The following is a 16,055-nucleotide window of genomic DNA, read 5'->3' as shown; positions in this document are numbered from 1 at the left end:
AGCTGGAGAGAAGTCTTATAACCACGGAGAGACAAAAGAAAAGGCCACTACATCACATTGTGACTGGTAGAAGGTACAGAGATACAGAAGAGCTGGCTGGGCTCCCATGGGTGGCAGCAGAAGGGACTGAGAAACAGCTCAGCAGCCGGGGGCTCTCCCTGAGAAGAGCAGAGTCTAAACCCCCAGCTGGGCTTCCCAGCCTACAGCAACAGAGTGGAAAGTAAAATAGTATCCAGATGAGAAAAGCGAAAAGCCACAGGGTTACTTGCTAGCTGGAGAGAAACAGTGGGAGAAAGAAAGCTCTTAAGTGGATTACATACAAAGATATTTTGGCCCCCACTTACTGTAGGCTCAAGCAGAGGGAAGGCAGAGAGGACTGGAGACACTTGGGGAGAGTTTGGCGTGGTGGCTTTGAGGGGTGAACTGGGGAAGCAGCCAACCGGGTCCTAGTGCTGACTCTTCCCCACACTGCAGGCAGACCATTCCCCTCCAAGTGGCGTCAGCCTGAGGGGAAGCAAAAGCCCTGCCTACAGGAATTAAGCTGCCACACACACGGTCTAAGCCTGACGGCTAATCACAGATTGAATAGATTAACAACTAAAAAAGTCAGACAAAGGCAGTAGATCCCTGGAAGTCTCTAACAGGCTGCCTAGGCCCAGACTGATACAATTTGATGCCACCAAGGGCAGATCCAGGAAGTGCAGATTATTCTAAGAAGCACCAACAAACAATAGGAGTCACAAAAATGGGGAGACAGAGAAACAACCTCCCATCGAAAGGAAAGGTAAAATCCTCAGAAAGAGTGTTAATGAAATAGAGGGGAGCAAACTATCAGATATGAAATTCAAAATATGGATTATGGAGAAGCTCAATGAGCTCAGTGGAAACTACAAGGAACTCCAGAAAAACTACAAGGAACTTTCTGAGAATTACACCAGCATGAAAAATGACATAAAAGCTATCAATAAGAACCAGGAGGAAATGAAGAATATGATCTCTGAACTGAAGAACACAGTAGAAGGAATTAAAAGCAGGCTAGAGGAAGCAGAAGATTGGATCGGTGAGCTAGAGGACAATGTAGACAAAAACACCCAGAGAGTACAACAAAATGAAAAAAGACCGAACAAGACTGAAGAGGTTCTAAGACAGCTGCAGGACAACATGAAACGTAATAATATCCGTATCATAGAAAATCCAGAAGGAGAAGAAGAGCAAGGAATAGAAAACCTCTTTGAAAAACTAATGACAGAAAACTTCCCTAACATGAGGAGAGAAAGAGTCACGCAAGTCCAGGAAGCACAGAGGGTCCCAATGAAGATGAACCCCAACAGGTCCACTTCAAGGCACATCATAATTAAAATGGCATCATTGAAAGACAAAGAGAGTCCTAAAAGCAGCAAGAGAGAAACAACTAATAACATGCAAGGGAGCTCCAATAAGGCTATCATCAGATTTCTCAGCAGAAACACTACAAGCCAGAAGGGAATGGCAAAAAGTATTCCAAGTAATGAAAAACAAAGGCCTACAACCAAGAATTAGACCCTGGCTGGTTTGGATCAGTGGATTGAGCGTCGGCCTGCGAGCTAAGTGTCGCTGGTTCGATCTTCCAGTCAGGGCACATCAGAGAAGGAAACTCTGATTCCAAAAAACCTCCGCTGCCTTGCGGCATACCTCTTCAGGGGAAAGGCTAAGGGAGTAAACCCCGACAGAAAATCCGGAGCCGGAGTCCCTAAGGCGGTTTGACGTTGTAGTCAACACCGGCAACTCCTGCGGCGCACCTGAAGCCAAGCTGTATTGACTCCGTCTTTCCCTTGGACCTTTCAGCTGCGAAGAGAGGGGGGTCTGCTGCATGGGCAACAGCAGACCCTCCATATCACCCTGCCCAGGCTCTGTAGCTTCAGCTTCACTGGAGAGGACACTCCAGCGTCATCGCAAGATGTCGATTCAACACGGGAGAAGACAGATACCATGTCACTCCCGAGTCGGACTGCACAGCCATTCTCGGCAGTGCAGATAGACTCTTAAGAAGCTACACATTGTCTCTGAGGCTCTGTAGCTTCAGCTTCACTGGAGAGGACACTCCAGCGTCATCGCAAGATGTCGATTCAACACGGGAGGAGACAGATACCGTGTCACTCCCGAGTCGGACTGCATAACCATTCTCGGCGGTGCAGATAGACTCTTAAGAAGCTACACCATCGTCTCTCGAGACGGACGGCTGCCGACGACAACCAAGAATACTCTACCCAGCAAGGCTTTCATTCAAAATGGAAGGTGAAATAAGGTGTTTCCCAGACAAAAGAAGACTAAAAGAATACATCTCCACCAAACCAGCATTGCAAGAGATGCTAACGTGTCTGCTTTAAGAAATGAAGAAACAGAGAGATAGAGAGGAACATGAGTACAAAGGGGGATAATGAGAATGAATAAGTACTTATTGGTAATAACCTTAAATGTAAATGGATTAAATGCTCCAATCAAAAGACATAGGGTAGCTGAATGGACTAGAAAGCATGACCCACATATATGCTGTCTACAAGAGACCCACCTTAGAACTAAAGATCTACACAGACTAAAAGTGAAGGGATGGAAAAAAGTATTTCAAGCAAATGGACATGAAAAAAAAGCTGGGGTAGCAATAATTATATCAGAGAAAACAGATTTCACAGCAAAGGCCATAAAAAGAGACAAAGAAGGACATTTCATAATACTTAAGTGAAAAATCCATCAAGAAGATATAACCCTTATGAATATATATGCACCCAACTTAGGAGCTCCCAAATATGTAAGGAAATTTTTGAAAGACTCCAAGAAAGATATAGACAGCAACACACTCATAGTAGGGAACTTTAATACCCCATTGTCAACAATGAACAGATCTTTGAAGCAAAGAAACACTAAGGATATTGAAGCACTCTAGATCAAATGAACTTAGTCGATATTTATAGAACTTTTCACCCCAAAGAAGCAAAATATACAATCTTCTCGAGTGCACATGGAACATATTCAAAGATAGACAACATGGTAGGACACAAAACAAGCCTCAACAAATTTAAGAAAATTGAAATTATGTCAAGCATCTTCTCAGATCACAATGGCTTAAAATTCGAAATCAACCTCAAGAAAAAAACTCAAAAACACTCAAAGTCATGGAGAATGAATAACATGTTTTTAAATAATGAATGGGTTAACAATGACATCAAAAAAGAAATCAAAAAGTTTCTGGAAACTAATGATAATAAACACAAAACAACCCAAAACCTATGGGATACAGAGAAAGCAGTCCTGAGAGGAAAGTTCATAGCAATACAGGCCTACCTAAAAAAGCTAGAAGAATCCCTAATAAAAAATTTAACACTATAGCTACAAGAACTAGAGGAAGAACAATAAGCAAAGCCCAGATCAAGTAGAAGGAATAAAATCATCAAGATCAGAGCAGAATTAAATGACATAGAGACTAACCTAACAATTCAAAAGATCAAAATAAGTAGGAGTTGGTTCTTTGAAAAGATAAACAAAATTGACAAGCCTTTAACCAGGCTCATCAAGAAAAAAAGAGAGAGGACCCAAATAAATAAAATCAGAAATAAAAGAGGTGAAATTACAACTGATACCACAGAAATACAAAGGATTGTAGAAATTATGATGAACAACTGTATGGCAAGAAATTTGAAAACCTAGAGAAAATGGACATATTCCTGGAAACATACAGTGTTCCAAAACTAAATCAAGAAGAAGCAGAAAGCCTGAATAGACCAATAACAACTAGTGAAATTGAAGCAGTAATCATAAATCTCACGTCACATAAAAGCCCTAGACCAGATGGCTTCACAGGTGAATTCTACAAAACATTTAGGAAAGAACTAACTCCTATTCTCCTCAAACTATTCCAAAAGATCCAAGAAGAGGGAAGACTCCCAAACGCATTTGATGAAGCCAGTATTACCCTAGTTTCAAAACCAGGTCAAGACACAACAAAGAAAGAAAACTACAGGCCAATATCGCTGATGAACATAGATGCTAAAATCCTTAACAAAGTATTGGCAAACCGGACCCAGCAACACATTAGATCATACACCACAATCAAGTGGGATTCATCTCAGGGATGTAAGGATGGTTTAATATTCGCAAGTCAATAAACGTAATACACCACATAAACAAAATAAAAACCACATGATTATATCAATAGATGCTAAAAAACCATTTGATAAAGTACAACACTTATTTATGATGAAAACTCTCAGCAAACTAGGAATAGAGGGGGCATACCTCTAGGCCATATACGAGAAACCTGAAGCCAACATCATACTCAATGGGCAAAGCCTGAGAGCATTCCCCCTGAGGTCAGGTACAAGACAAGGATGTCCATTCTGTCCACTCCTATTCAACATAGTATTGGAAGTTCTAGCCACAGCAATCAGACAAGAAAAAGAAATAAAAGGCATCCAAATTGGAAAAGAGGAAGTAAAACTGTCATTATTTGCAGACAGCATGATGGTGTACATAGAAAACCCTATAGACTCCACCAAAAAACTACTTGACCTAATAAGTGAATTTGGCAAAATAGCAGGGTACAAAGTCAATATTCAGAAATCTAAGGCATTTCTGTACATCAACAATAAAATCTCAGAAATAGAAACTAAAAGAAAAATCCCATTTACCATAGCAACAAGAAAAATAAAGTACCTAGGAATAAACTTAACCAACAAGGTAAAAGACCTGTACTCAGAAAACTACATAACACTGAGGAAAGAAATTAAGGAAGATACAAATAAATGGAAGCAAATACCATGCTCATGGATGGGAAGAATCAACATCATTAAAATGTCCATACTACCCAAAGCAATTTATAGTTTCAATGCAATCCCTATTAAAATACCAATGGCATTTTTCACAGACCTAGAAAAAATACTTCAAAAATTTATATAAAACCAAAAAAGAGCCCGAATAGCCACAGCAATTTTGAGGAAGAAGAACACAGTAGGGGGAATCTTAATACCTGATATCAAACTATACTACATACAAGGCCACAGTAATCAAAACAGTCTGGTACTGGCATAAGAACAGACATATAGATCAATGGAACAAAAAAGAGAGCCCAGAAATAAACCCAGGTTTATATGGTCAACTAATATTTGACAAAGGGGGAAGGAACATCAAATGGAGTGAAAAAAGCCTCTTCAACAAATGGTGTTGGGAGAACTGGACAGGGACATGCAAAAAAATGAAACTAGACCACCAACTTACACCCTACACCAGAATAAACTCAAAATGGATCAAAGACTTAAATGTAAGCCGTTACAGCATATAAGTCCTACAGAAAAAAATAGGCAGGAGAATTTCAGATATCCCACATAGCAACTTTTTCACTGATATATCTCCTAAGGCAAGGGAAATACAGGAAAGAATAAACAAATGGGACTACATCAAACTAAAGAGTTTCTGCTCAGCTAAAGAAAACATCAGCAAGATGAAATGGAAACCAACCATTTGAGAAAATATATTTGCCAATGATATTTCAGACAAGAAAGTGATCTCCAAAATATATAATCATATAACTCAACACCAAGAAGACAACGAACCCAATTAAAAAATGGGCAAAGGACCTGAATAAACACTTCTCCAAAGAGGACATACAGAGGGTCCATAGACATATGAAAAAGTGCTCAACATCACTAGTCATCAGAGAGATGCAAATAAAAACCACAATGAGATACCACCTCACACCAGTCAGAATGACCATCATCAAGAAATCAACAAACAACTTGTGTTGGAGAGGATGCGGAGAAATGGGAATCCTGGTACATTGCTGGTGAGAATGCAGACTGGTGCAGCCACTATGGAAAACAGTTTGGAATTACCTCAAAAAACTAAAAATGGAACTGCCTTTTGAACCAGCAATTCCATTGCTAGAATTATATCCAAAAAATCCTGAAACACCAATTCCAAAGAACCTATGCTCCGCTATGGTCATAGCAACACTGTTTACAATAGTCATGCGCTGGAAACAACCTAAGTGCCCTTCTGTAGATGAGTGGATCAAAAAACTGTGGTACATTTACACAATGGAACACTATGTAGCAGAGAAAAGAGAGAACTTCTACCATTTGCAACAACATGGATGGGGCTAGAAGAATTATGCTTAGCGAAATAATCCAGGCAACAAAATAAAAGTACCTTATGCTGTCACTTATTACAGGAAACTAATGAACAACACAAACAAATGAGCAAAATTGAACAAGGAGTAGACTAACAGTAACAAGGGGGGAGGTGGGAGGGAGAGAAGGGGGTAAGAAGTGGAAAGGTCTAGTCAAAGAACATATATAAATGACCCATGGACATGGACAACTGAGTGGGAAATGAATGTGGGAGAAGGGAGGGACAGGGTGCAGGGAAGCAAGAGGGAGAAAAAAGTGGGACAACTATAATGGAAAAACAAACAAAAAATTTTTTAGTTGGGGAAAAATGAAAATACGAAGAATGGAAATGCCAGTTCAGTGAATATTAGAAGGATTAGAATTTCTCTTCACGTTGTATATTTTTCTCCCTATCTGATTTCTCCAGAGTTTGGCATTCTAAAGAATTAAGTAATGACACAAGTTTCTTTGCATGAGACTGATAAGAGCAGTTGTTAATAGAGGTTTTTTTGACTAAGACTTTGACTGGAATGTCATGCCTAAAGGAGACATGCTTGGGCTCTGGTTGTTACCAAGAAGCCCTGAGGAACTGGGAATGACTTTCGAAGGCAATAAAAGCCCATGAGATAAAAGGCCTGGTACCATGGTTGGTTGTGCCGTCCACAGCAATCTTTCCAGGGAAGGAATGAAGGTTGTTTTCCTGAAAGATGGCTAGAAGGGACCTTAAGGCACAATGGAAAACCAGAAGGATTTAGAAAAGACAGGTGTGTACAGGCGAGGCTAAATGCCAGGTATGTGGCTCAACTTCTGTGCCCTGAAGGGCAGACTGAAGGTCACCCTAAATGTTCCTTGCATAAGTTCCAGCAAAGAAGAACTAAAGAGCATAAGTGATCATTTTCCGCTCTTGTTGTGTTTATGCAAATGAAGAGGATAAATTAAAAATGGACTTAATGCAGTCCCTTTAATGACAAGGAGGGTAATCTTAGGGAGAAAAATCATTATTCAAGGAAAATCACAATGATCAGTGGTAGACTATAAAGTAGTGCAGCTAATCATCTTTAAAGTTTCTTTTCATTTAAATATGTTTTCACTTGAAAGTTAAACTATGTCTGCGGTATCATCAAAGATATTTAATTTACAGGCAAGAAGAATGTCAAATTCTTTGCAACTGGGTGTCTTTCTAATAAGACAGTGTTACAGATTTAGAGATTTGTTTGTGGGTTATGTTACATAAATTAACATGTGTTTTTTGTTTTCAAAAGGCATAAGCCTATGATCTCATTACCTGAGTGATTGTCTGTATGTATAGGCCTCATTTAATCCTGTCTGCAGTGCTGCCTCCTGAGACTCAACGGTTTGGCTGAACTAAGTGGCTGGGTTGGTGAAGAATGGTGTGGTCTGTAGGCTTCACTTTAAAACTGGTTTCTCTTTTTTATTCTATTGGCTTGGACAGAAAGGGCCCTGAGGTCTAAGAGGGGGGAAACCTTAAGTAGTTCCCTCAGACCAAACTAAGTCTGGCACACCTTCCCCCAAAGAAGCCCCTTTTTTCCCTAATGTTGGACATTGAAAAATTAATCCATGCCTTCTGTTATCTAGTGGTCATGGATTGAATGGTGTCTTTTAACCCTGTTGCCAAATCTGTTGCCCCCAGAACACAACAAGGATGCCAGCCTGTGAAACCAAGCACGCCGTTGTCTGGGGACAGCCAACTGACCGGGAGTCTGCATGATCCTTCCCCATGTGGGAAGACCACCCTCTCCTCTGCACCCCCACTTTTATTAGGGATTTCTGGACACAAGGGTAGGTAGGACGATGACCATGTCCAGCTCAAAGCAGCTAGAGGAGCTCGAGACCTTCGCCCATTGTCCTTTTTAAGATTATTAAGGGTCTTAAGTCTGAGAGTGAGGGATTGTTATATTTTTATTGTTAAAATAATTAATTAATCATTTATTTATTTAAAAAAAAGAAGAAGAAGAATATATGAAAGTGTGAAGTGGAAGAGCTTGTATGTACAACCCATGGGCATGGACTTGGGGGGGGGATTGCTGGGTGAGGTGAGGTGCTGGGTGGAGGGGAGCAAAGGGAAAAAGTTATAACTATTGTAACAATATAATCGATAAAATGTAATTTAAAAAAAAGAAAATACTTAAGAGATTTTAACGCTTCAACAGTTTTATACTGACAATGCATATTGATTAAAAACCTCATTCATAGCAATTAGGAGAGTGTTCTGCAACTTGAAAAACAGCTATATTAGAAATGTCTTTAAAATTGTCAGACATTAAAATTTTCAAATAATTTGAAGACTAAATGTATGTCTCCTTAAGAGTAAATGGGTTGTTTTAATACTGTCAGAACTTCACATTGTTTTTTAGGACACGTTATTACAAGTTATTTATTTTTTAAAAAAATAATTTTTTATTATTTTTTTGTTTATTTATTTTATTTTTAGAGAGAGCGGAAATGAAAAAGAGAGGGAGAGAAACATCACTGTGTGGTTGTATCTCACTCGTGCCCCCGACTGGGGACCAGATGTGCAACCTAGTAATGTGCCCTGACTGGGAATCAAACCAACGACACTTGGCTCACAGGCCGATGCTCAATCCACTGAGCCACAGCAGCCAGGGTGTTATTTAATATTTAAAATAAAATAATATATTTTATAGAAATGATAGAAATGACTTGAGAAAATAATTTTTTAAAATTCATATTTGGTTATAAACAGATAACTAGTAAAGTAGTTGGATATCATGGTCACAAAGGTGTGGTTGTGGGTGTTGTTTCCACTTAGGTAAGCCTTCCTCTTGTTATTTAACTCTGCTCTGTTTTACATATTCACACAGAGGGTTATTGAATCTAAATTTATAGGTTATGATGGCAGTTTTGTCACTCATTAACTGCATGACATTGGAAAAAATCAAAGTCTGTTTAAATGTAAGAAGAGGAATTAATAGCACAAACTGGGTCTCCATTGTATGTTAGATTTCATGAAAGTGCCTAAGGATGCAAAAATAAGTGAAACTGAATAAAATTTATAATTTAAGGCCTAAGAGACATTTACATCATTTTCTTCTCCAATGATCTATGTACTTGTGAGTGCTTGATTCGCATATCTCTGAACTTCAAGCCAATGTTTAATTAAATAACACTAGTCTCCCAACACCACAAATCAAATTTCAATTTCCACAATATATTAACGATGAGAAATTTCATAATGTCCAAACTTAATTGTTAAGTTTTTAGTCCACAGATCATAATGCCTCATGGTCAGACATCAGTCACATCTCTTCTTTCAAAGGCCATCAGCGATAAGTTGCTGTCCCCTCTCACTCAGGTCCCACAGACAGCAGATGTGAGTTTATATTGTCTCCTGTCTTCTCATGATGAATCATGAGGCATTTTACAAAAGTGGATAACCAAAGAAGGAACTTGTCAACAAAGATGAAAGTGCAACAAGAACTGAGGAGTATACCATTGGCAGTGAAATTAAAATATCATGTAATGTAATTATAGGACAAACAGCTGATATCAGGATGGTTGACATGCTTCCAGTTGAGACTCTGGATAGGGAGCCTGAGGAATTTAAGAAAAGCAAACATATTGATGTAAATAGGAAAATGATTGTGATTAACAAAAAATAGAGTAGATGTCCCAGAAAAAGTGACACAGGGAGAGAATTCCCCACAGAAGAATTGGGACAGAGTTCTCAACACTGATAAACCCTCCAAGTTGATCCATCCTTAGAAGATGTACAACTCACCAGGCATGAAACAGATTCTGGCTCCATACAGTAAGTTACACAAGAAAAAAGCACTGCTCAAACTATGTTGGATAAGTACTTTTTACAAAGAAAACACATTAATTCTAATATCTTTACTGTTTTAAATTATAGTGTTCTAAAAAACTACTTGTTTTATATTTTTTCCCTATATATTTATAACCTATAGTAAAAGAGGTTTAATGGTTTAACAAACATTTTTAAAGATCATGGAAAGTCCTAATTTCCCAATGATTATTAACATCACTTTGCATGGTTTCCTTTTATGGTCCTATACTACTATGCAGAGCAAGTGTATAGTATATTTTGCTGAATCTAACCAATCTAGCATTTTCAATGTGTCATGTGAAAACAGATGTATTTTAGAAAGTTGAAGTCATTTTCTGAGCTTAAAAAACTCTGTTTTGAGGAATTCTAAGTCAACAGACCTGGAAAATAATATTGGTTAATTAAACCTCTGAAATATTATCCAAATACCAGATCAAAATTTTAGGCTTAAGCACCGCCAAAGTCCTAAAAGTCCAAATTGTACTTTATTTTTTAATTAAATATTTTATTGTTGTTCTATTACAGTTGCCCCAATTTTTTCCCCTTTGTCCTCCTCCACCAAGCCCAAACACCACTCCCACTGTAAATCCCAAACTGTTGTCCATGTCATGGATCATTCATGCATGTTCTTTGACAAGTTCCTTCCTGTTCTTTCCACCCTTCTCCACTTCTTCCCTCCCCTCTGGTAGTTGTCAGTCTGTTCCTTGTTTCTATGCCTCTGGTTCTATTTTGCTCACTTGTTTGTATTGTTCATTAGGTTCCTCTTATAGGTGAGATCATATGGTATTTGTCTTCCACTCCCTGGTTTATTTCACTTAGCATAATATTCTCCAGTTCCATCCATGCTGTTGCAAAAGGTAGGAGTTCCTTCTTTCTTTTTGCTATGTAGTATTCCATTGTGTAAATATGCCACAGTTTTTTTAACCACTCACTTACTGATGGACACTTAGACTGTTCCCAACACTTGACACTTACATATTTCAATAAGTACAATGGAAATAGGAAAATCTGTCTCAATTGTATTTTGGAGGACTTAGTATTTTTACTATAAAATGTTATTTTAAACATATAAATAAAGAATACCTGTGAATGAATGTATAACTTACTTAAAATATACTTTAAATCAAAGGGAAACAAAGGAAAACTTACATACCGATTGTAGAAATCATCTCTGTAGTAATTGTAGTCAAAGACATAACCACTAAGGGGGAAACAAAAAATTAGTTGATATTTTTTTCAACCACATTGATTTTGGTGCTAATTTATGATGTCCTAGCAAGCAATTTAGGTCACTTTAAAAATACTTATATTTAAATGTAATTATGAATCCAAAGAGTTTTACATAATAATGTTTCATTGGATAACACACCATATCAAAGTATTGTCATGTGCCTGATATTGTAGAGATTGACAATGGTTGTAATAGAAGATGACAGCATGTAGCAAACTACATTTTAAAAATACTTGTAATTAAATAAACTGAAGCCCACTTTTTTTCTACACAATACAGTTGTCTCTTATTCTTAAGGTATGTACAATGAGGTTAAATAACAAACAAAAGGTATAGAAATAGCATTAAAAAAAGGTTTAGTTACTCAATCATTCTTAGAATGGTAACTAGGAATGTGGTTTCACAGAAAGTCAGCTTTTTAAAAAAATTCTAAAAACAATGATTCAATAAATTATACACAGAAAAACATTTAAAAGCCACTTTGGCTGAATCTGACCAACAATAACAACATTATATAGCACTTAAATAGAAATTAATAAGTACATTTCAGTGATAAGATTGTTATGACTAAGCACCTTAAAGGAATATATAATACAAACTACCCCCTTGCACTAGTATAGTTGTAAAAGTTTATGAAGCACTTTCTATGTATTATTTTCTTTTAATTTTGTCCTCAAAACAACCCTGTTGAATACTGTAATTGGAAGGAACTAAAGTGCAAAGGACCTCAGTGACTTGCTCAAGTTTTTACCACTAGGAAGTGAGAGAGCTGAGACTAGAGGGGAAAAAAATCTCTAAATTCACATCTGGAGCTTTTTTTACAGGATTGTGTAACCCTGCCCAAGCTGGAAGACATTTAATTCCACTGAGAGTGGAATATCTGTACTACAAGGAAGTGATCATTTTAAAATGTTTAGTCATTTATTTTAATTGTCATAAAATTTACCACTTTAACCCTTTTTAAGTATACAATTTAGTCAATTTGTACATTTACAATCTTGTGCAAACATCACCACTATCCCCTTCTAGACTTTTTAATCACCCTGAACAGTAAATCTGTATATCCTCTATCCCCTGGTGACCTCCATTCTACTTTATATCTTTATGAATTTTCCCTTTGTAGGTTCCTCAATAAGCAGAATCATACAGTATTTGTTTTGTTTTTTAGTCTGATGTAGTTCAGTTATCACAATGTTTTCAGAGTTTATCCATGTTGTAGCACATAACAATTTCATCTCTTTTTATGACTCAATATTATCACAGTGTATTTATGTCAGTATACATATACCACTTTTTAGTCTAAAGTTATGTTACTTTTACCCACATTCATCATGACTAATCATCATTTTATCTTATGTTTGACTATTTTCAAGAATATGTTCATGTAATAACTGGAAGTTTGTACCTTTGGACCAATGTCTCCCCACCTCCCCCATACCCAGGCACTACTGGCACCATTCTACTCTGTTTCTGAGAACTTTTTTCCAATTCCTGATATAAGTTGAGACTGTAAAGTGTTGGGTTTCCTCTGTCTGACTTATTTCACTTAGCATAATGCCCTCAAGGTCCATCCATGTTGTCACAAGTGGCAGGATGTTCTTTCTCTTGGCTGGATAATATTCCATGGTATATGTACCACATTTTCAATATCCATTCACCTGTTGACAGACACTTGAGAAATGGTAATAATGTTTTATAATCTTTTTTGAGACTTTTAAAATATTATAACCTCAGAGAGTAGAGCTTAATAGCAAAAAAAAAAAAAAAATACTGTCGCACACATACCAATTAATAAGTGTTCCTAGTGTGGATGATGGTAATAATTCATTCCACTCATGTGTTTTCAACCTTTGGGAAATACTTCAATAATTGAACAGCCTTCTGGAAACTTAAAGATACATGAGATAAAAGAATCTGTTCTTATATTTCTCAGTGGTTTCTTAAATTATCTTGTCCAATCTTCTCATTTTTGTTTGATTGTGACTATTAGGGCATATTTTTAAGAACAGGGGACAGCTAAGCATCAAGAATTGACCTCCAAGCCCCACCATCTGCCATTGTGAACTCATTTTTACCTGTCAAGTTAATAACAAAATGAAATGCATAAATAGACCTGTCTATAATCACGATGAGCCTATTTTTGTCTTTATGGTTTGAAGTTTTAGCAGACATGTCAGGGCTGTTACTGGCTTAGGTCATAAGCTGTAAAATAAACCTGGGTTTCCAAGGAAGAAGAGGAGATTCAAGGAGATGAAGAAAGAACACCCTCGGTCATGTCTGATGCCTGTTCTTTATGCTTTCCTGGGTGTTCTTGCAGCCCTCCACAATTCCTTTATTTGTCAATTTATTTCCTCCCACAGGTTGCATCTCTTTCATGAAAATCCCTCCTTTTTCTTTCTGTTTAAATCTCTACTGGAAGTTAGCTATCAACAATGACATTTTCAGAGGATCCAAGATGGTGGAGGAGTAAGTGGAAGCTACACTAACCTCCTCCAATGACCAATCTGGAATTAAAGCTTAATTGTGGAGAAGTCATTTGGAATAGCCAACTGAACACTGGCTGGACAGAAGTCTTATAACCATGGAGACAGAAAAGGCCATTTCATCACAACATGACTGGTAGGAAGTCCGGAAACAAGAAAGGGCTGGCTGGGCTCCCATGGGTGGCAGCTGAAAGGACTTAGAAACAGCTCAGCAGCTGGGGGTTCCCCCTGAGAAGGGCAGGGTGTAAACCCCCAGCTGGACTTCCTAGCCTACAGCAACAGAGTGGAAAGTAAAATAGCATCCAGTTGTGAAAAACAAAAAGCCACAGGGTTTTTTGCTGGCCTGAAAGAAACAACTGGAGACAAAGAACTCTTAAATGGATTAGGTACAAAAATGTTATGACATCCACTTACCCCGGGCTCAAGTAGAGGTGGGCACAGAGGACTAGAGATGCTTGGGGAGAATTTGGAGCAGGAGATTTGAGGAGAGAACTGAGAAAACGGCAGACCGGGTCCCAGTACTGACTCATTCCCCATACCACAGGCAGACCATTTCCCTCCAAGTGGTGTCAGCCTGAGGGGAAGTAAAATCCCCGCCTGCAGGAATTAATCTGCCTCACCTTCAGTGCTTAAGGCTGATGGCTGATCACAAATTGAACAGATTAACAGCTAAAGGTGACAGACAAAGGCAGTAGATCTCTGGTAGTCTCCAACAGGCTGCCTAGGCCCAGACTGGTACATGATCTGATGCCACCAGGGGCAGATACAGGAAGTGTAGATCAATCTAAGAAAGCAACAAACAAGAAGAGTCACAAAAATGGGAAGACAAAAGAACAACCCCCCATCAAAAGGAAAAAAGGAATCCCCAGAAAGAGTGCTGAATGAAATAGAGGAAGGCAAACTATCAGACATGGAAATAAAAATATGGATTATATGGGAGCTCAATGAGCTCAGTGAGCTGAAAGAAAACTACAAAAACTCCAGGGAAACTACAAGGAACTTATTGAGAATTACATCAGCATGAAAAAGGACATAGGAGCTATCAATAAGAGCCAGGAGGAAATGACAAATACAATTTCTGAATTGAAGAACACAGCAGAAGCAATCAAAAGCAGGCTAGAGGAAGCAGAAGATCAAAACAGTGAGCTGGAGGACAACATAGAAAATAATTCCCAGACAGTGCAACAAAATGAAAAAGAATAAAGAGGTTTTAAGAGAGCTGCAGACAACATGAAATGTAATAATACCTGTATGATAGGACATCCAGAAGGATAAGAAGAGAAGCAAGGGATAGAAAACCTGTTTGAAAAACTAATGACAGAAATCTTCCCTAACTTGGTGAGAGAAAGAGTCACGCAAGTTCAGGAAAGATGGAGGGTCCCAATGAAGATGAACCCCAACAGGAACACTCCAAGACACATCATAATTAAAATGGCAACATTGAAAGACAAAGAGAGCATCATAAAAGCAGCAAGAGAGAAACAGTTAATAACATACAAGAAAGTTCCAGTAAGGTTATCATCAGATTTCTCAACAGAAACACCACAAGTCAGAATGGAATGGCAAAAAGTATTCAAAGCAGTGAAAAACAACCAAGACTACTCTACCCAGCGAGGCTCTCATTCAGAATGGAAGGTGAAATAAGGAGTTCTCCAGACAAAAGAAGATTAAAAGAATACATCTCCACCAAACCAGCACTGCGAGAGATGCTAAAGGGTCTTCTTTAAGAAAATGAAAAAACAGAGAGAGACAGAGAGGAACACAAAGAAGAAAAATGACAAAGAATAAGTATCTGTCAATAATAACCTTAAATATAAAAGGATTAAATGCACCAATCAAAAGACATAGGGTAGCTGAATGGATTGGAAAGCATGACCCACATATATGCTGTCTACAAGAGACCCACCTTAGAACAAAAGATCTACAGAAACTGAAGGTGAAGGCATGGAAAAAAATATTTCAAGCAAATGGACATAAAAAATTTTAAAAAAGCTGGGGTAGCAATACTTATATCAGACAAAACAGATTTCAGAGCAAAGGCCATAAAGAGAGACAAAGAACATTTCATAATACTTAAGAGAAAAATCCATCAAGATGATATAACCACTTCCAGCCAGGATAGAGGTGTAGACAGATATGCTATGTCTCCGTTCACAACTAAGAAGGAATACAACTACCTCCAAACTAGAAACAACCAGAAGTTCCAGAAAATCAAAGTGCATGGAAGTCCAGCAAACAAAGATATAGAGAAGAAATACTCATCCAGATAGGTAGGAGGGGTGGAGCTGGGGTGCAGAGGATGCAGTGTGGTGGCAGCAATGGCGGCAGTGGCAAGCCAGCAGAAAGTGCAGTCACACATTTTAAAGCCAGGAGGGACA

At 38.1% G+C, this 16,055-nt stretch overlaps 1 protein-coding gene across 5 annotated transcripts in view; it reads right to left on the bottom strand.

Moving 5' to 3' along the window:
• RALYL (RALY RNA binding protein like) overlaps positions 1–16,055 on the bottom strand; it is an 878,997-nt gene that overhangs the window by 111,785 nt on the left and 751,157 nt on the right. For all 5 annotated transcript variants that reach the window (XM_090282912.1, XM_090282913.1, XM_090282909.1 and 2 more), the window contains one exon: positions 11,117–11,164. In XM_090282912.1, coding sequence (XP_090139038.1) covers positions 11,117–11,164 — 48 coding nt within the window. The remainder of the gene's footprint in view (positions 1–11,116; positions 11,165–16,055) is intronic.

The sequence above is a fragment of the Furipterus horrens genome, unplaced genomic scaffold, assembly GCF_987537825.1.
Source record: "Furipterus horrens unplaced genomic scaffold, mFurHor1.1.pri manual_scaffold_7, whole genome shotgun sequence".
Taxonomy (NCBI): domain Eukaryota; kingdom Metazoa; phylum Chordata; class Mammalia; order Chiroptera; family Furipteridae; genus Furipterus; species Furipterus horrens.
This window is presented reverse-complemented; position numbering and strand designations above follow the sequence as displayed.